Genomic DNA, 20,271 nt, shown 5'->3' with positions numbered 1-20,271 from the left:
CATGTATAGTAAAACATATATTTTTTCTTTGTACACAAAAGGCCTATTTCTCATAAATATTGTTCAGAAATCTGTGTAAATCTGTGTAAGTGAGCACTTCTCCTTTGACAAGATAATCCAACTCACAGGTGTGGCACATCAACATGCTGATTAGACATGCATGATTATTGCACAGGTGTGACTTAAGCTGGCCACAATAAAAGCCTTGGCTCTCCAGCACCTTGTTTCCAGCCGGGCTCTGTGTCTGTCTGGTTATATCTCAGGCTCTTCCGCCACCGTCTGCAGCTCTGTGTCCATCAGTCTGCACCCTGGTCTCCTCCATGATGGCTCCTTCCACTCCTCCATGGCTTCTCATGCTCATGTGTCACCTTGCTCAAGGCCCCGTCCTGGACTGCATCTGTCTTCCTCCTCCTTGCAATGCATCTGCCTCCAGAACCTCTTTCCTACTCTTCATTGCTCTCCATGGCGCAAGTTTGCAGGGATCGTCTGCCCTCACTCACTGGACTACATTACTCATAATCCTTTGCACCCCCTCAACCACCATCTTTTTTATACACACAACCACACGCGCTTACCATTGTCTTTATTTATTGTCGGATCTTGTCTATGTTATGGGTATTTACCCATAGTCTGTCAAATAAAGTTCTGTTTAGTGTTACCTGTCATCGTCCTCATCCTTCCTACATACTGTGACCCATGTTACAAAATGTCTCTGCACACCTATAGTTCTTGGATGGGTACATGTCAGCCAAGGGGATGGGTATTTAAAATTTTAAAGCAGAAGGTGTGCACACTGTCAACATCCAGTACCTGAAAAAGTGTTGATGTCCAAACCCTTGTATGGCATATTTGGTGGTAAGACCATTTTGAACTGGGAGCTTAAGAAGTAAAATCATACACCTGGTTTAAATGGAGGTCAACAGGGATGTCTGAAATTAAACATAATTAAAAATTGGATGAATGTCTTTTAGAGGTCTGCAAAGACATCGAAAAACCCTGTAAGGATGTCACTTGGATTTCAATAAAGAACATTTGAAAAGCATCCTTTAAAAGATGTCTTTTAAACGTTTAGCAAGCATGTCAGTAGGATGTCTAATTTCAACACAAAAAAGACGTCTAGAAAAGACGTTGCAAAAACTTTCATTCTGGATACTCCATGGGCTTCTTTTGAACGTTCAACAAACATGTCAGTAGGACGTCTTATTCCAACACATAAAAAACGTCTAAAAAAGACATTAAATGAACGTTGTCTCTGGCTCCGCACTGGACGTCTTTTAAACGTTCAACAAGCATGTCAGTAAGACGTCTAATTTCAACACATAAAAGACGTCTAAAAAAGACATTAAATGAACGTTGTCTCTGGCTTTCCAGTAGACGCTTTTAAACATTCAACAAGCATGTCAGAAGGACGTCTAATTTCAACACATAAAAGACGTCTTAAAAAGACGTTGCAAAAACTTTCATTCTGGCTACTCAGTGGACGTCGTTTGAACGTTCAACAGGCATGTCAGTGAGGCATTTAATTTCAACACATATAAGACGTCTAAAAAAGACGTCGCAAAAACTTTCATTCTGGCTAGTCAGTGGATGTCGTTTGACCGTTCAACAGGCATGTCAGTGAGACGTCTAATTTCAACACATATAAGACGTCTAAAAAAGACGTTGCAAAAACTTTCATTCCGGCTACTCAGTGGACGTCTTTTAAACGGTAGACAAAGACGTTATAATGACGTCTTTTGGACGTGTTTTTGTTTAGTGGGCAGGGCCCCAAAGGAAAATAGGGCCCTTGAAAAGTCTGGAATATATTATGGGGGTGGGGCATGGGGGCCCATCAGGACTGCCTATGCATAGGGCCCAAGATCTTGTGCAACGCCCCTGACTCTTTCCACTGACATTTTGAATGCTGAATAAGTGTGTTTAATAAAGATTTTTTGTGTAATTATTTTTAGACACATTATGTTGTCTATACCCTTGACTTAGATGAAGATCAGATCACATTTTATGATGACATTTATTCAGAAAACCATGAAATTCTAAAAGGTTCACATAGTTTTTCTTGCCATTGTACTTGCCAACATGTATCTTTGATGTACTAATGTTAGCTCTCTATATCAAGTGATATGTATCCATGAAAATATACACTATTGTGAGTTTCATTGTGGTTATTGTCCCAAGGAACGATGCAGTACTACGTGTCTGCATAGATATCTGCACAGAAGCTGCCCACTCACACTTCAATGTTTACCCCATGCTTTGATTTGAAGACTTGCTGGAGAGAATCAGACAGATCTTAAACATTACTGCCCTGGACCTGGACAAGGTATACTGGCCGGTGTGCCAAAACCCAGATATATTGGATAGCACATGGCCATCTGAAACCTCAAGACCCAGAACAAAATGATAACCTTCCTGGGGCTGGTGGGTATCAGAGATTCATCCCTGACTATTGCTATGCCACTTAAAAACTTGTTGACAAAAGCACCAAAGAGCCCAAAGATGATCAGATGTGATCAGATGACTCACTGCTATGATTTGCTGATATAACAGCCGGCAGGCAGATGATTGGCTTACATGAGAGTTGTTATTTTGACTCGGAGCCAAAACCAAGATAATCATGATCATTTTGGTCACCGTCATCATGTTAGAAAATTTTCTTAACCATAAAATAGTAGGTTCAATTGACTTGCATAACCAATATGATAAAACTTGTTTTCGCAGCTTTTATACAGCGTGTGCTCCAATGAAGAAACACTCTGGTTACAAATGTAACCGTGGTTCTATGAATAGTGGAAGACCGCCAGAGGCGTAAAACAGAGTGGAAATATCATGCGCTCACGCATTGGTTATGAGAACTTTATTGATTGGTTGTCATCTATAACCTCATGACGTCTAATAGTCTAATATTAAGCCTATCACAACTTCATGATTTTTCTCAATGGTCATTCTCGCGGCTCCGAGTGATCAAGAACTCTGACGGTCTTCCACTATTCTTCTATTTCATACCTCCAGACCGCCAGAGACGTAAAACAGAGTGGAAGACTCATACCACCAAGTCACAAGGAATAATAATACAGACATTGGACAGTAATTTAACTCAACATCTTTATTAACAAAGTGCACAGGCACAAAACAATCCACACACTACACCACACTGGGTAGCACAGCAGAAGAAACAGGTGGGAGCGAGACTACATTCAGTCTGTAAAAACGTGAGAAAGTGCACGCCAAAGACCAAGTCACCGCGTAGCAAATATCTGCGATAGAGACTCTTTTCAATGCGGCCCAAGAAGTTGCAACACCCTGCGTCGAATGACACCTCACAGATGCCGGCGTAGGTTTGCCAGCAGCACGATAAGTGCCGCCAACAGACTCAGAGACCCAGTGGGCCAGGTTTTGTTTAGATTGGGGCATGTGGAAGGGCACTGCCCTAAGCGGACAAATAGCTGATCCGTATAGCACAGTAATTCTCAAAGTGTGGTCTGCGGACCACCAGTGGTCCGCCAAACCCCCCCCAGTGGTCCGCCAAAAGATGACCTAGGCAAGTGTTTATGCAATCGTCAATTATTTAAGTTGATTTTTAATGCACTTGTGAAACTGTGATATCAGTTCTTGCCTTTCTGTTTTAATAACATAAAAATGGATCGGTTGGCTAACCCAAAGAGGAGTCAAAAGAAAAGATCAAGCGTCAACTGAAAGCAGCTAAAATCCACAGATCTATTAGTTTTGTAATGTACTAGTTTTTGTTTCATGTGTAAAATCCCTGTAATTTCAGTGATTTTGGACATTAATTTGGAACTTTTTTTCAGTATTTTATTGTTACCATAGTTACAACCATAGCCTTCATATACCCACCCCCTCAGTTTTAAACTAATGGCTCTTTGGAATGACATTAAGTGGGACCTAGGCTGTTATAGTATGTTTAATTGCATTTTTTTTTCACATGTGCAGTTTGTTGTTCATGTTAAGCTGCAACTCATTTCACATTTACTTGTTCAAATGAAATAAAATTAATATAATAATTTCTGAACATAGCATTGCATTTGTTTAAAAAAAAATAGTTTTTGACTTGAAACAGTTGCATATTAAACTTAAACTTAGCGTATCCTTCCTATTTTGTTGTTTTTGGGGGGAGTGTTAGAGTGGGATTCAGTTAGGTGGTCCTCAAAAAAAAAGGAAGATAAAGTGGTCCTTGGGCTGAAAAAGTTTGAGAAACACTGGTCTAGCACCACTCAGCCATCACATAAACACAGCGTTGCAAGGCACGTACCGGGCATAGCACCTGGCGAGGGCTGTCCATAGTCTGAAACGCCGCCAGGGACAACTGCCAGTCCATTAGCCTCTGTCCCCCTGGGACAGAAAATCTGCTGCAGCATTGAGATGGCCGGGGATGTGTTTCGCCCGCATGGAGACCAACCACGTCTCCGCCCAAGTCTGAAGCTTCCGTGTCAGGTGCAGAGAGGAAAGGAACCTCATGCCACCCTGATGATTGATGTGACAAAACACTGGTGTTGTCCGTCCTGGCCAGGACGTGTTTCCCTGTCAGTACCGTCTCAAAGTGCTTGAGCTTCAGTAAAACCACCTCTAGCTCCAGAATGTTGATATGGTAGTTTGCAGTTCCCACAGGCCGTTCACCCCCTGATGTTGCCATTTGCAACCCCCACCACAACAGCCAGTCGTCCAGATACGAGAGCACAAATATGCTGTCTTGTTGCAGGGGCTCCAGTGCTGTCTGGACACATTTTGTGAATACCTGGGGTGGCAGAGAGAGCTTGATATGACAATGGCTCGAACCACATTGGCCGTGCGTAACATGCGGAACGGTAGACGCTTTAGGAACTTGTTTAAGTGCCTTAAATCCAGGATGGGTCTCCATCCTTTTTGAGAACCAGAAAGTAGCGCGAATAAAAACCTCCCGAAAACAACAGAGGATCTACCTCCTCTATGGCATTCCTCTGCAATAACGGTTGGGATTCGTTACCCGCTGATGTGGCCGATCCAGTCAACTTGTCTATTTGCTTCGCCAGCGTGGATGTGGATTTTCGTTTCAGGTTCGGTTGACTGCCGTCATTGCCATGCTTGCGTTTGTGTTTAACCTCGCTTGCAGAAATGCTAGCGGATCGGTCATTTGGTGTCGACGAACAAACCAGCATATTACCGCACTCCTGACAGTGGTGAGACAAAGCTTCATTCAGGTGTTCCTTACCCGGGCACGATGGGCAGCGGTCATGCCCGTGCAACATGTCCATCTCGGCCAAGCACTGAAAGCAAAACGCTGACTCCATAGCGTCTGCTCCGGTAAACGCCCACGAGCACAGGTGCGTAGATAAAGCCGTTTACACGGTAGAACTGTAATTCCACTACTCTTAGTAGTAACGTTCATGTAACGAAATATTTTTAAAATCAAGTAAAGCAATTACAATTACTGAAATTTAAGTGAGTTCATAATGAAATAATGAAAACATTATTTTAACATGATTAAGTTTGTGTTCAATCCACATGGTTTTATGTTTAGAAATGTATCATGGGTAATGGCTTTCTGTCTCATCACAAGATCTTAACCACAGGAAGAGCTGATGAAATGTTATGAAAGGATTGTGACAGCAGGCAAAGACCATTGAAACAGAAATGGCTAATAAGTATCACATATATCTTCTGGAACTGATGATTCTGGGATTTCTCACAGGTAAAGATGTCTGTATAAAATATTTGTATTAAATCAGGTGGTGTTTCTGAGAATATAGTTTAGTGCTTTTCCATTATAGATTATAAAGTAACACACTACGTTCAGTATATTTGTATTAATATTCATCTTAGTATGATAGTATGTATTATATTCCTAATAAGACAAACATTACACTTTTTATAGCCTATTTTTCATGAGAATATATGTTATGTTGATATAAAATGTTATATTTTAAGTTTAATTTTTTTATATAAATTAAAAATAGATGATGTAGATTAGACTAAATGTAGATCACTTTTAAATGTTAAATATACATTTTAACCATTTGTCAGATACCAGTGGAGTGACAGATGTCCATATGATTGTGAGTGATGGTGAAAATGTCACTTTGTCTTGTAATCTAACTCTTTCTGACTGCACATCAACTTCATGGATATATTATAAAAGACATACAGCCGTTATGCTGTTTGATGAAAATCTCATGATGATCGATGATGAAAGACTGAGTCTGGGACCTAACTGCTCTCTGAACATCTATAATGTCACAAAAAGAGATGTTGGGCGTTACATCTGTCGCCAACTGGAAAAATCTGAATTTATTGATGCCAATATTTATCTGCATTTTCTTCAAGGTCAGTTTTTCTTTCTATTATATAATTAAGCTCAGATTTAAAAGCCTATAAATGCCACCTCTGTCAAAATAATAATATTAAAGAATGCTCTCGGCTTTATATGTTCATTGAATACTTTCACTTAAAATCCACTTAACTCCAACTTCAGGTCATTCACACTGCAAAAAACTGACTTTCTTACGTTGTATTAGTCCTAGTATTTGTGTCTTGTTTTTCAGTACAAATATCTAAAAATTCAAAAATCAAGATGCATTTTCTTGATGAGCAAAATGACCAAAGATAAAAGTCTAGTTTTTAGACAAAAAATATCAAATTTAAGTGAATTTGTGTTTAAAACAAGCAAAAAAATCTGCCAATGGGGTAAGCAAAAAATCATGAACATTTTTCTTAAACACTAAATTTAAGAAAAATTAGCTTACCCCATTGGCAGATATTTTTTGCTTGTTTCATGCACAAAATCGCTTAAATTTGATATTTTTGGCCTATATACTAGACTTATTTTCTTGGGTCGTTTTGCTCATCAAGAAATAATTTTTAGATATTTTTAGTGAAAACAAGACAAAAATACAAAAAACGTTTTCCTTCATTTTTTGCAGTGCACGCCATTTCTGCGTATCTGATGTTAATCTTGAGTTCCTTAATACATTACATTCTTCCTATCTCGAAGAGTCTTTAGTTTTATCAGATTTATAAAAGACAGATTAGCTGTACCGATTCTTTCTGATAATGCACGGAAACATTCGGAAGGAGGAGTCACGAGCTACGAGAGGAGCAACACTGTTTACAACACTGTTTAACTTATGATTCACTACATGTTCATGTTGATTTCCAACAGAACACAGAAGTCTTGCTTAACGCATTCAACTCATGACCCAGTTAGGACTTTTCAATGAAATCCAGCGTTAAACAAACACACAAACAAAACTCTGCTACTACCCAGGATAAACAAACTATATCCATTCTTTCCGTAATGCTGGCTTTCTTCTCCTTACATCCAAAAACACACTTCTTCTTTTGTGCCATTGTTGAGTTTGATATAAAACAAAGCTCTCGTGTGAAGTGATTCCTGTAACTTAGTGTCCTCGGCTCTCTCTCTCCTGCTGATTGACGTGTGGGCGTGCTTTTCCAGGGGATGTGCCTATAAAAATAAATGATACGTAAGGTCTACCCATCAAACGTAAGATGTGTACCCGTGTACTTTCCGATAATTGTACAAACCCTAGCGAAGTGCAAAGATTTTTTTCCCACCCCATTGGCAGATAATTTTGCTTGTTTTAGCACAAATTCATTTAAAGGAACAGTATGTAGGATTGTGGTGAAAGCTGGTACTGCAATCACAAAACTTGTGGCTAAAACTGGTACTGCAATCACACAACTGGTGGCCAATACACAACATGACAACATATACATCAGTTGAGGGCTGCAACTCCACTTTTTAAATGACAATATCCTGGCCAGACCACTGTTGTCAGTATTTGAAATGAAAATTATTTCTTAATGTCTAGTGACATATCAGGGCCATTTTATGATTAATTGATATACATTTCTTACATACTGTTCCTTTAAATTGTATATTTTTTGTCTGAAAAATAGAGTTATCTTCTTAGGTCATTTTACATAAATACATTCTTGACATACTAAATAAGAAAGTCATTTTTTGCAGTGTATTCCATTGGCAGATTTTTCTGCTTGTTTTAAGCACAAATTCACTTAAATTAGATTTTTTTGTCTAAAAACTAAACATATTTTCTTAGGTTATTTTGCTCATCAAGAAAATACATCTTGATTTAAGAATTTTGAGATATTTGTACTTTAAACAAGACAAAAAAATTAAGTAGGAAAGTCATATTTTGCAGTGCAGAAATACCGGTTTGTTGGCAGAATCCATTAAGAGTCTGATAAAAATGCTCATTTACAAGAAAAATGTCAGACGCACTTAGAGGGTTTTGGATTTGAACTCTTTAATTATATTTTATTTAAAAGAGCATCAAACTTGAATGTTTACAGAGCAGAGTAAAGTCTCTCAAATGTGTGATTTGTGTTTTAATTTTTGTTGCAGTGTCTCCACTATCTGAGATGGAACCAGGCAGCTCTGTCACTCTCTCCTGTCAGGTGTATTCATATGATAACTATTTTTGTAAGAGTTTGTTTATTATTGAGGGATTGCAACTGATGTGGATGAACGGGGCTGGTGTTAATCTACAATCAGACTCCAAAAATCAGATCTCATCTTCAACAAAACACTGTAACAGCATTCTGAATATAACACTCCTGAATGAAGACAACAACAGAGAGTTGAAATGTCAGATTATTACAGGAACTGAAGTTAAAGCATTGGCCAGATACACTGTCGGCAGTTTGGGTAAGAATATAAATAAGCATCATTATATCTATAAGGCTTTCCTAAAGACGTATTGTGAAAGATTTTTGCAGTTGTGGTTAATTTGTTTCTATGTAATAGTGAGTGAAAGACAAAAAATAAAAGGTAAAAACATAAAATGCCCACATTGTTAAAAAATTATTTGCTACCTTAAAAATGTTTGTTGAATCAACTCAAATTTACAAGTCAGTCATTTTAACTGACTATTATTTATCTTGACTAGAGATAAGTTGTTATAACTTATAAAATATAGTTAAAAGAATTCAACAAAAAAATATATTTTGCTTTTAAATGGTTTTCATTTGTTTTTGAATTAAATGTAATGTTTATTTATAAATGATACTTTTAAAGATTACTTAAATATAAAAAAGTAAATTAAACTAAGGCCTAGTCCTGGTTTGAGCTAGCTAATCCCTGTCCAGGAAACTGCCCCAATAGGCTTAAATGTTTACAGTTGATGCCACATTCTCTTGTCCAGGACAAACCGTCTGCAGGGTTGAAAGATTTACTTTAAATATGTATCCTACTAAAAATTACAAAAATACATGCTGAAATATATACTGTACACAGAAGTTAAACTATAACTCTGCCACCAAAATGAAAATTTACTGATTATTAGCTCATCCATATGTAATCGAAGAGTTATTATTAGATATCCTGGCACTTCCTTGGTTTACAATGAAATTGATTGGGATCAACGCATCAAAGCTCAAAAAGCACATTTATTCATTATAAAAGTAATCCTTATGACTCAGTAGGTTAATAAGTGAAAAACAATATACATTTGAGCTTCTGAAGTAATGTTAAATACAATAACAACTCTAGATTCAAATATACACTGCAAAAAAAAAAGATTTTCAAGTCTTGTTTCATGTCTTGTTTGCAGTAAAAATATAAAAAATTCTTAAAATAAGATGCTTTTTCTTGATGAGCAAAACAACCCAAGAAAATAAGTTTTTAGACCAAAAATATTAAATTTAAGTGATTTTGTGCATAAAACAAGCAAAAAAATCTTGAACATTTTTCTTAAACACTAAATTCAAGAAAAATAAAAAAACTTTGCTTGTTATTTTCTTGGGTCGTTTTGCTCATCGTCGTTTTACTCATTACTATATAACCTAAATTATAAGTCACCAATCAATAATCCAACACGGCTATAATCAATAAGTAAACACCCACTAGCAATACAACTAGTCAAACAAATGGTGCCTATACTTCAATGTCTTTCGGGTTATTAAACACAACCACACAAATTAAATTGGCAAAGCGGAATATTCATGTTAACAGGACAACAACGGAGTTTCCCCCTAAACATTTACCCCCCCTACTATTCTGACCTATCTTCACACCAAGCCCAAGAACAAGGATAATTTACTCACCAATACCGCTGGAATCGTACTGTCCCGACAAACGTCAATTCAGCCGGTTTTCCACGGCGGTGCCCTCGTTCGGACTTCGGTGACCAGCAAACTAAACCCACAACGCCGAAGCGCACTAATCGGGGATAAAACAGACTCCGTCAAATGCCATCCCGTAACGTAAATACAAACACTCTTCGCCACGCAAAACGATTTGTTTGTTTTAAAACAACAAACCGAAAAAAGTGGTTGACTAAATAGCTCTGCTTAACGACGATACTCCATCTTTAAAGATCCAAAACTACATTAACTGAACAATCGATGCGGAACTCCCCAGCAAACAAACAAAACACGTGCCAGCTGATTAGACTACTACCAGCTGATCAACGGCAACTTTCATTCACAAAAATGTGAACCGATGACGTCACGTAGCACCACACACGCAACTAAAGCCTACACAACTGTGCGAATTATAGTGATCTACTTACAATTCGGGATCAGAAATGGACGAGCCCCCATATGTCACGACTACTTGGCTCATAGCAGCAATGACATAGAGGAGACCACAACAACTGTTCAGTTAAATCAAAAGTAATTTATTAAATCATTCAAATTATTAATAAAAGCATAATTTAAACCAATAAAGGTATCTAGTCAGTAAATGTAGAGAATGAAAAAACTAATCCAAAAGTGTAATGCAAATCAGTAAAATGTAGACTATGTGTTATGCCAAAAGACAAAAATGAAAGGAGTATGATGGTGGCACTACTGCCAGCACAAAGGCCAAAGCCCAGGCCATCAAAACGTGCAGAGCAGAGCAGAGGCTGAGCAGCTGGCAGAAAATGTCCTTTATAGTTCTGCCCATCAGCTGCTATCAGATGGACCGAGAGACGACAACTCCCCCTTCAGCCTGGGAGGAGAAAGACGGGCCAAACAACTTAAATCAATAATAGAGGGAGCACCCTGACGTTGCCATACTCAATTCTAGTCAGAATTTGAGTCTGATACCGCTCCATTGAGCTATAATTATGAGGCGTGTCTCAACCGAAAAATGCCTCTGCACTCAATTGGATAGACCTACGACCAATCAGAGCAACAGAGTGTGTGATGTATGTTGAAATTACGTATTTGCAGCCTGACCGAACTGCTAGTTATTGACACAACGCTACAATGCTACAAAGACACAACATTGTGATTATACTGAGTTAGCGAATGTACATCAACACCTTTTATGTTTACAACATTTCGTTTATATCACAACATGAAGTATTTACTAAGTCATAGAGTAAGACTATCTCTTACCATTTGTACGTTAGGTGAACTTCATCCACGACAATACCCATTACGTTGGCTTGAAAATATTGGAGCCTAGCATGTCCCTCCACTTATTCAGCAACCATGATTCCGGGCTTCCGAAAAGAAGCTGGCAACGACCGCTAATTATATCCATCTCGTCGTGCACGCTGAGTTGCATCGCCGTGATAACGTTAGCCATTTCAGTTGCGACCAACTTTTGCCGAATAGGAAGGACGGCAAAAACATCAACAAATGCCCTGCTCACGTTTCTCTGTTCCTCTTTTAAAATGCTCTGTCGATATCTTTTAGAACAGACTCCATGTCAGAATCCACACATCTGAACTCTACAGCGGCAGCCATTCAACACACGCGCTCTTTGGTGACGTGGTTCATTACGTTACTGTTGATCATCTGTCCATCATCAAATAAAGCCCGCCCTGACAATTTGATTGGTTCGACCAGCATTTGTCTTAGCATAGTAGCTCCTCAACGGAGAAACCCCAGACCCATCTTCCCGTTTTCAAATTCTTGTGGGCGGGGCTAAGATCGGCTGGCACCCAGGCTATAGAGGGAGCACCCCAGCACAGCAAAACCGAGCATGACATCATCTTAAGATACTTTAGTTTTCTCTTTATGACCAAGGTAGATTTGTAGCTTGAGACTTTGTATTGTACTTGCATTCACAAGATTGTATTTGGAATGTCAATGGATTTAATAATTTTTTTAAATGTTCAGGTTGCAGATTTTTTTCTAGATAAATATGGTCCTAAATATCCAGAACGTCTGGTGGTAAAAATTATTTTTAAATGTTGTTCGTTTTGCTAAAGCAGTTTAGATTAATGCTACAAATTTGTTTTAGTTTTTTGTTTACACAATTCCAATGCATAATACTGACATAAATGGGTAACTTTTTGACATAACTTAAAGGCACTCTATAGGCGAATCTGTGTGACGTCACTTGTTGTTGGCGTTCCAAGTGTTGTCAAACAAAACGGAGCCTAGCTAACTCCTCCCCTCCCTTCCGTGCTTTCTGAACGAGTCATGAACCCGCCCACTCCCCCACTCCCAAATCCTTCTTTTCGTTTATTGGCTGGAACACTTTGTTGTGTTTCGTGGTGGTAGGTTTGACACTTTGTTTTTGTTGCAGTTTGTAGAGTCTGCGCTGTCTACAGGGACTGCGTTTTTTACAGTGTGTTCAGAGAAACAGGCAGCTAGCAGATAGTAAGGATATGTTTACTGTATGTAACAAAAAATGTTTTATGGCCTAAAAGATATTTGGGCTGAATTTGTTTACTGTGAAGTCAGGCTTGGATGTGAGAAACATTGCAAGATGGTGCGCACACTACAAAACGGCAGTCAGCCTACACACTATATAGGAACCAACGTGTTAAATCATCAATTTTTTCATCCTGTTTGTGGTCTCTCACATTTGGAAAATCTGATAAGATTAAAAATATCTTTTGGTGTGGCCCTAACTTAACTGAAACTATGAAGAGGACTGAGTTCCCAGCATGCTTTGCTCAGTATATGGTAAAATTAAGTTCTAAACTGTGTTTTAAGCAAGATGAAAGTTATGAGGACATGTTATTGTTTGATATTCTGTAATGTTGAAATTGAGAAGTTTTCTGTAATGTATAAGTTTTTGGGGGTGAAGTGTGAGTGTCTCCAGGTTCAGGATGAGCATGTTAATACCATTTTGCCATGAATACTCACATGCAAATACTCATGCAAACTTACATGTGCTTCCTGTCAGCACATTCATTATGGTGAATAAATAAAGAAATGCTTATTTCAAAAAAGCAAGTAAAGTAAGTTGGGTCAACACAAATTTAATTTTTAACATGAATTTCAACAAATTAAGTTGAGTGAACTTAATTTTTACTTGTAAGTACAATCACCCCGGCTTATGTCAGATAAATCAATTCAATTGTGTGGAAATAGGTGTCATAATTTTATTAAGTTAAACCAACAAGCAAATTTTTTTTTTTGAGTGCAGTAAATTAAAAAAGTAAAGAGTTATGTTGGGTAAGATTGAATGTTATATCAGTAACACTTGTTACTGAGGTTTTGTGAAAACATGAAAACTGGACATACTTGTAAACTAACAATTTAAGAGGTTTAGATTACATGCATTCCATTACTTCCCAACCCCACCTGCTCAGTGTGAGTGGCGGCTCGTGACTGCTCTTCGGAGGAGCGCAAATTCTAAATATGTGTTTGTTGCGTCATGTGAACCTATGTGCATCATACGTCATGTCAAAATAAGTCAAAGGGTTTATGATAATTGAGACGCTCATGTTTGCAAAATGGTGCACATAGGTTCACATGACGCACCGAAGACATGTTTTGAAATGACAAACCTAACACATGACAGGTTACATACATGTTGTGAGAAGCTTCGCATTGTGCGCCATCAAAAAAGAAGTCACCGTCCGCCACTGTTGATAAATGCTTTTATAAAATGTCCATATGACATTTTTTAACCAATGTTGAAATAAATGTTTGACATGTTCAACACATTTTGTGCTTTTAGGAAATTCACCCAGCATTAAGTATGAGATTGGATCAATAATAAGAGGTAAACATGTCTTTAGCCATTGTGGTACATACTGAGTTCATTTCTCTGTGTTGGTTCATTTTCCCATATTAATGATGTAATTAATAAAGATGTTATAGATTTGGTTTTTTACTGTATATTCTGAATGTGTCTGCAGTGATTATCATCATTGTTGAGTTTGCAGTAATGACAGCACCTACTGTTATTCTTCTCTTGATCATCTGTGAAAGGAGATCTGGTGAGTTTTTTAACAGTCTGATAATTCACAACAATCTGAAACTGTCAACATAAAGTAACATAAACAAACAGAAATGTTAAAACATGAATCATTTATATCCCTCCAGGTAAAAGAAGAGATCAAAGCAAAAGACTGAGTTATGTGAATTGCTCAGAATCAGTTGTACTAAGTGATTGTTGATACAAATATTATGAAAATGTACATGATGCATTTTGTAATTAAGGAATATTGCTTATATTAGACTTTATTTTATATAACAGAGCAGTGGCGGCAAGTGACTTCTTTATTTGAGGGTGCTCGATGCGAAGTTCGTCAAAACATGTATGTAGCCCGTCATGTGTGTGTTTTTTTTTTTTCAAGATATGTGTTCTTTGCTTTGAGAGATCATGTGTGCATCACGTGTTTTGTCCAGGTGGGTGCCTGCTGCATACGCGTCTAAAGTGTTTATGATAAAAGAGATGCTCGCGTTTGCCAGATACTCGCATAATCTCATGCGTAATCAGAGTTTACTGTTAAAGTTTTTTGAAAATATGCTCATATTCCAGCTCCCCTACCAAGTTAGACATTTGATTCTTGCCGTTTTGGAATCCATTCGGTTGATCTCCGGGTCTGGCGCTGGCACTTTTGGCATGGTTTGGCATAGTCCGTTGAGTCTGATTGGACCATTAGCATCGTGCAAATAAGCAAAGAGTTTCAATATTTTTCCTTTTTAAAACTTGACTCTTCTGTAGTTACATCGTGTGCTGGTGCCGACGGAGAATTGAAAGTTGCGATTTTCTAGGCCTGGGTTCTCCAGCCCTGCTCCTGGTGAGCTATCATCCTGCAGATTTTGGCTGCAACCTCAATCAAACACAGGTGAACCAACTAATCAAGGCGTTCAGGGTTGCTTGATAATTACAGACAGGTGTGTTGGAGCTGGGTTGGACCTAATGTCTGCAGGATTGTAGCTTGCCAGAGGCAGGGTTGGAGACACCTGGACCATGTCCATCTCTTTATGACCACCATGTACTCATCCTCTGATGGCTACTTCCAGCAGGATAATGCACCATGTCACAAAGCTCGAATCATTTCAAATTGGTTTCTTGAACATGACAATGAGTTCACTGTACTAAAATGGCCCCCACAGTCACCAGATCTCAACCCAATAGAGCATGTTTGGGATGTGGTGGAACGGGAGCTTCGTGTCCTGGATGTGCATCCCACAAATCTCCATCAACTGCAAGATGCTATCCTATCAATAAGTGTCAACATTTCTAAAGAATGCTTTCAGCACCTTGTTGAATCAATGCCATGTAGAATTAAAGCAGTTCTGAAAGCGAAAGGGGGTCACCCACAGTATTAGTATGGTGCTCCTAATAATCTTTTAGGTGAGTGTAGTCCTTGCCATATCTGCCTGGAGAATCGCAACTTTGAATTTTCTGTCGGTTTTGGTACACAATGTTCACAGAAGAGTCAACTTTTAAATAGGAAAAATATTGAAACTCTTTGGTCGTTTTTAGCGTGATGCTAATGGACTAATCAGATTCAATGGATTATGCTAAGCTATGTTAAAAGTGGTAGCTCCAGACCCGGGGATCGGCTGAATGGATTTCAAAACGGTAGGTATCAAATGTTTTGCTCTAGGGGAGCCGGAAAATTAGTATATTTTCAAAAAAAGTGGAATGTTCATTTAAGAGAGTGTCTTGCGTGTATTTTGGGAACGTGAGCATCTCCTTGTGAACGCGAGCGTCTCTTTTATCATGGGCGGTTTTGATGCGTGTGCAGCAGGCACTTATTTTGGCAGAGCATGTGATGCACACGGGATCTCTTGATGCATAGAACACATATTTTGAAAAAAGGAACCACACACATGACAGTCCGAACACTTATTTTAAATTAGCGCCCCTCGGATGAGCAGTCACGAGCCACCACTGTAATAGTGTGATATAAAATAAACCCTCAAATCAAAGTTGAGGAACTTGTTCATCTTATCTTCTCAATCTTTGTCACATCAGATTTTTTTTTTTTTAAATATCCGACTATTTTATATAGTAAGATAAATATGTGTACTTTGTTGATTCTGCTAGATCTGAGAAAAACATAATTTATTTCATTACTCTGTTTCATTTATTACATAATTGTATTTAACTATATTATATAGTGATGTGAAAAAGTGTTGGAGCCCTTCCTGATTTTTTTAGCATGTGTCACACTATGTTTCAGATCATCACACTAATTTAAATATTAATAGAGATAATATTAATAAGATAACACAAGTAAAAAGTAAACACAACATGCTGTTTTTATACAGCTGGGGGTGTGTCAGGGATATGGAGGACAGAACCCAAGTGCAGACAGCTCTCAACCAAAAATACTTTTATTATATAACAAAAAAACACTCGAGGGGGTAAACAAGGCAAGAATATAAATGATAACATACAACAAGACATGGCAAAACAAAACAGGACCCATGACAGTATCAAACGTGACACACACAATGATCCGACACAGGACATCACACACAATGGCTTTAAATAGGGAAGAACTAAACTAGGGAACAAGGACACACAGGTGAAGGGTGTAAACTAATAATGAATAATTAACAAGGCAACGAAGGGGTGGGGTTTAAGCACTTTTTCACACAGGCCCATGTGGGTTTGGATTTGTTTTCACTTCATAATAAAAACCTTTATTTAAAAACTGTGCATTTTGTTTACTTGTTATCTTTCACTAATATTTACATTTGTATGATGAGCTGAAACATTAAAGTGTGACAAACATAAAAAATCAGGAGGGGGCCAACACTTTTTCACACCACTGTATACATATGTATCTACTTTTATTCTTATTTCATAATTCTTTATTATATATTACTGAGATTATTTTATAAATAATTTTTCATTTTATTCAACAACACTTCGTCTCTTGCTGTTTTTCCCTTCATCTCTGTATCTGTCTGGTTGATTTGAAGTATTAACGCTCACATTCGAGTTGATAAAAGCCCATATTACAATGCTAAAAAGAACGTAATGTTGTGTATTTGGTGTAATATAATGTGTTGCGTGGTTCACACTTATAACACAGGGCTGTTGAATTCTTTATTTTGATGAGATATTGCACAGGTATGCATTAATTTTCAATAAACTCACACCTGACCTATCAAATGTCTTGAAATAACCACCAGAGCAATGCCTGTGGTAACCGTGATATAAGCTGGGGTGGCAGTGGTTGAGTGGTTCATGTAGGTTGTCTACAAATCAGAAGGTTGGTGGTTTAATCCCCGGCTCCACCTGACCAAGTGTCAAGCTGTCCTTGAGCAAGACACCTAACCCCAGATGCTCCTGACCAGCTGGATGGCGCCTTTCATGGCTGACACCGCCGTCGGTGTATGAATGTGAGGCAACTTGTAAAGCGCTTTGGATGGCCATGGGTCTATAAAAGCGCTATGCAGTCTATTTACCATAAGCTGAATAATTGACTTTATCTTAATACACATTGATTTAAAATAATACACATCTATAGTGTAATTATCACATGGGGTGTGCATTATTTTTAAATAATTCAACGGCCCATCGTCGTCAGTTATTCCCTACATACTGTACATCATTGTTGTTCCTCTATGCCCTGCCTTTCTGAAACGCATCGATTTGTACAAAGCTCATCGTTCAGAGAAAGCAAGTTGTTTATTGTGAGCTGGAAAATAGCATTTTTTTTTTCAAGTGGAATGTCCCTTTAAGACAAGTCAGGGCTTTGCTGTCCTCTGTAATTTTGGGTTTAATTTCACTGACATAACATGTACAAAACACATATCATGTAAATATTTTTATTAAGAAACACAATAACCTAAATGCAATGTTTTTTTACACAAGCATTTATATTATTTAATATCTCCAGCCGTATGACACTGCAATTCAATCAATCCCTCGATGTGTGTGGCGATGCTGTAGCTCTGAGGTCGGTCTCTTACATACTCCAGCAGATGTTTAGCTCCAGCTGTTACAGCTCTATTGATCAACAAAACACAAGAGCTGGACAGCAGCTTTCCTCTCTGTAAGGCCAGCAGGTCTGGTAGATAATGTTCAGGGTCATGATCCATTAGGACCAGGTCCAGGCGACTGTCCCCGAGGTAAGAGGACAGAGCAGAGATGGCCTCAGCAGAGGAGCATGTCAGAACCTGAAACTGAAGAATGTAACATTGATTTTTAAAATGCTGTTGTTTATTATATAATATACAGTAATTAGGTGACGACTACAGAGACCATGAGTGTGTTTTAACCATTGCAAGCTGGCTATAGTAATATGATAACGTTTTGAATGTGTACTGCCATGCAATGTAACGATCATACTTTCTGTGCATTAATGTACAGTAGATGTCAGCTGATGTTTGCTTACAAATGTGCAAATCTTGGCCAATTTACGATACGTGTTTTATTACCTGCGGGTTTTTGAAGCCCACCACTAGTATGATCTCCTCTCCTTTATCGGCCGTCAGAGGATCCATCTCTACGGTCAGCAGTTTTCCAGACGGAGGGAGGAGGCGCAGAATTCGAACCGAAGCGTAGCCACAGTGCATACCCAACTCTAGAACCCTCAACGGAGCTTCACGCTTTACAATATCATCCAGAAACTCACCTTAACACATCAGATAATCTACATCTCATAACAGAGATCATTTACAGTACTCTACATATTACAAGACTGTTTTAGTCTATTTTAGTCTGGGTGGGGTCATGCAAAAATTATGTTAATTTTTGTAAAATAAATAAATAATCATAATTCTTTAAAGGTTAAAAAGATACCTCCTTTAGCAATTAAAATAACGTTCATTACGTGTGGTTGCTTTAAAACCCCATCTTTGAGACTTACACACACAGTGACCGACCTTTCTTTGGGCCAATGTTGAGAGAGGGGTGTGTGTTGGAATAGAGGTCAAAGGTCATCAGGACACTCTGGGCCTGTCCATGGGTGCAGTTGGAGAACACATAAGCATGAGTAGAGGTGACACAGACCTTTCTGTGTTTGCCGGCATAGACTCGATGACACAGGGCCAACAGAGGCGAGCAGAACCGAACAGTCATCATAATCACAGCCGGGAGGAGAGGCAGAGAGACCACCAGCAGCGACATACCTGACAATCGATCAATCTAAAATACATCTCTGACAATCAGTGACAATAAAGAACATTGCAAAATATCATTTAAAGGGGACATAATACTGAAAATCTGACTTTTTCCATGCTTAAGTGCTATAATTGGGTCCCCAGTGCTTCTATCAACCTAGAAAATGTGAAAAAGATACAATATACAGTGTGTAATCAGTTATTATGTTTAATAATAATGTAAATAAAAAGCTAAACAAAACATAATTGCTATTACAAGACATACACTAAGGATACACATCACATGGGTATTTTGATTGGTCAAATGGTCACTGGACTTTCTTTTGTCAGATAATGGACTGTGGTTGTTCTCAAATTATAAATCTCACTCATAAAAGAAATCGAAAATAATAAATACAAACAACTCTTTCTCTGTTATCCTAGTATAAAGAGAAAATCAAGTAAAGCAGAACTTACCAGTGACCTTGACCTAAAGACTGTGTTTCTGGACTGTGTGTGATAGAGAGAGTGACTGACTGTTAACCTGCCACACACATTTGTTACATGCTGTCTGATCCACCTGACACTAAAGTGCATATAAAACACAAACACATGTCTTGCATGGGAACTGTGCTTGAGTACCTTTTTACGGAGCTGGCGGACAGTGTCACGCTTTAAAGAAATTTAACACGGAAGTGTGCAAGCTACCTTAAAGGTACACAAAGGCACTGTTACTCTATTACATACTTTCCTCCAGGGGGCGCTCGGTGGCTCAAAAAAATCAAATCCTTCAATCATACATAATGGTTTTGCCAATGGTGATTAATACATCAAAAAGCATGGTTAATTGTCGTAACATGATAAACAGCTGCATGTTATAAGTAGAAGATTACCTTTTCACTTTTTGGTTCGAAATTAATTTTAAAGATAAGACCCTTACTCTAAATTATTATTGTTATTAGTCATAAATTATGACTAACATCAATTCAAACTTTAAAGGATGTTAAAGGCATACAAGGATTAGATAAGTTTTAGACATAAATAAATATA

At 38.1% G+C, this 20,271-nt stretch overlaps 2 protein-coding genes across 6 annotated transcripts in view; one reads left to right on the top strand and one right to left on the bottom strand.

Annotated features, from left to right (window-relative positions):
* The first annotated feature begins 3,840 nt into the window (after positions 1–3,840).
* On the top strand, positions 3,841–14,516 carry LOC129422234 (uncharacterized). The gene is made up of 6 exons (XM_055178013.2): positions 3,841–5,683; positions 6,016–6,315; positions 8,375–8,677; positions 13,883–13,927; positions 14,064–14,144; positions 14,251–14,516. The coding sequence occupies exons 1-6, from the start codon at positions 5,626–5,628 to the stop codon at positions 14,322–14,324; spliced, it is 861 nt and encodes a 286-aa protein (XP_055033988.2). The 5' UTR covers positions 3,841–5,625; the 3' UTR covers positions 14,325–14,516.
* A 3,417-nt stretch (positions 14,517–17,933) lies between these two features.
* The window catches only part of LOC129422488 (transmembrane O-methyltransferase homolog), a 104,852-nt gene continuing 102,514 nt past the window's right edge, over positions 17,934–20,271 (bottom strand). The window contains exons 1-5 of one of the 5 annotated variants that reach the window (XM_073854031.1): positions 19,695–19,946; positions 19,351–19,391; positions 19,006–19,267; positions 18,559–18,755; positions 17,934–18,303 (exon numbers count right to left, since the gene is read on the bottom strand). In XM_073854031.1, coding sequence (XP_073710132.1) covers positions 18,001–18,303; positions 18,559–18,755; positions 19,006–19,267; positions 19,351–19,359 — 771 coding nt within the window. In that variant the 5' untranslated portion in view covers positions 19,360–19,391; positions 19,695–19,946 and the 3' untranslated portion in view covers positions 17,934–18,000. Of the gene's footprint in view, positions 18,304–18,558; positions 18,756–19,005; positions 19,281–19,350; positions 19,400–19,694; positions 19,947–20,271 lie in introns of those variants that run through there. The other 4 variants (XM_073854030.1, XM_073854033.1, XM_073854029.1 and 1 more) reach the window with 4 other exon arrangements.

The sequence above is a fragment of the Misgurnus anguillicaudatus genome, chromosome 16 (assembly GCF_027580225.2).
Source record: "Misgurnus anguillicaudatus chromosome 16, ASM2758022v2, whole genome shotgun sequence".
NCBI classification, from domain to species: Eukaryota; Metazoa; Chordata; class Actinopteri; order Cypriniformes; family Cobitidae; genus Misgurnus; species Misgurnus anguillicaudatus.
This window is presented reverse-complemented; position numbering and strand designations above follow the sequence as displayed.

Bases quoted from the DNA above. Each gene is read 5' to 3' on its own strand.
- LOC129422234 (XM_055178013.2), top strand. From the start codon at position 5,626: ATGGCTAATAAGTATCACATATATCTTCTGGAACTGATGATTCTGGGA. The intron at 8,678-13,882 runs GTAAGAATATAA...TTGTGCTTTTAG, and splicing joins ATACACTGTCGGCAGTTTGG to GAAATTCACCCAGCATTAAG. The intron at 14,145-14,250 runs GTGAGTTTTTTA...ATATCCCTCCAG, and splicing joins CATCTGTGAAAGGAGATCTG to GTAAAAGAAGAGATCAAAGC.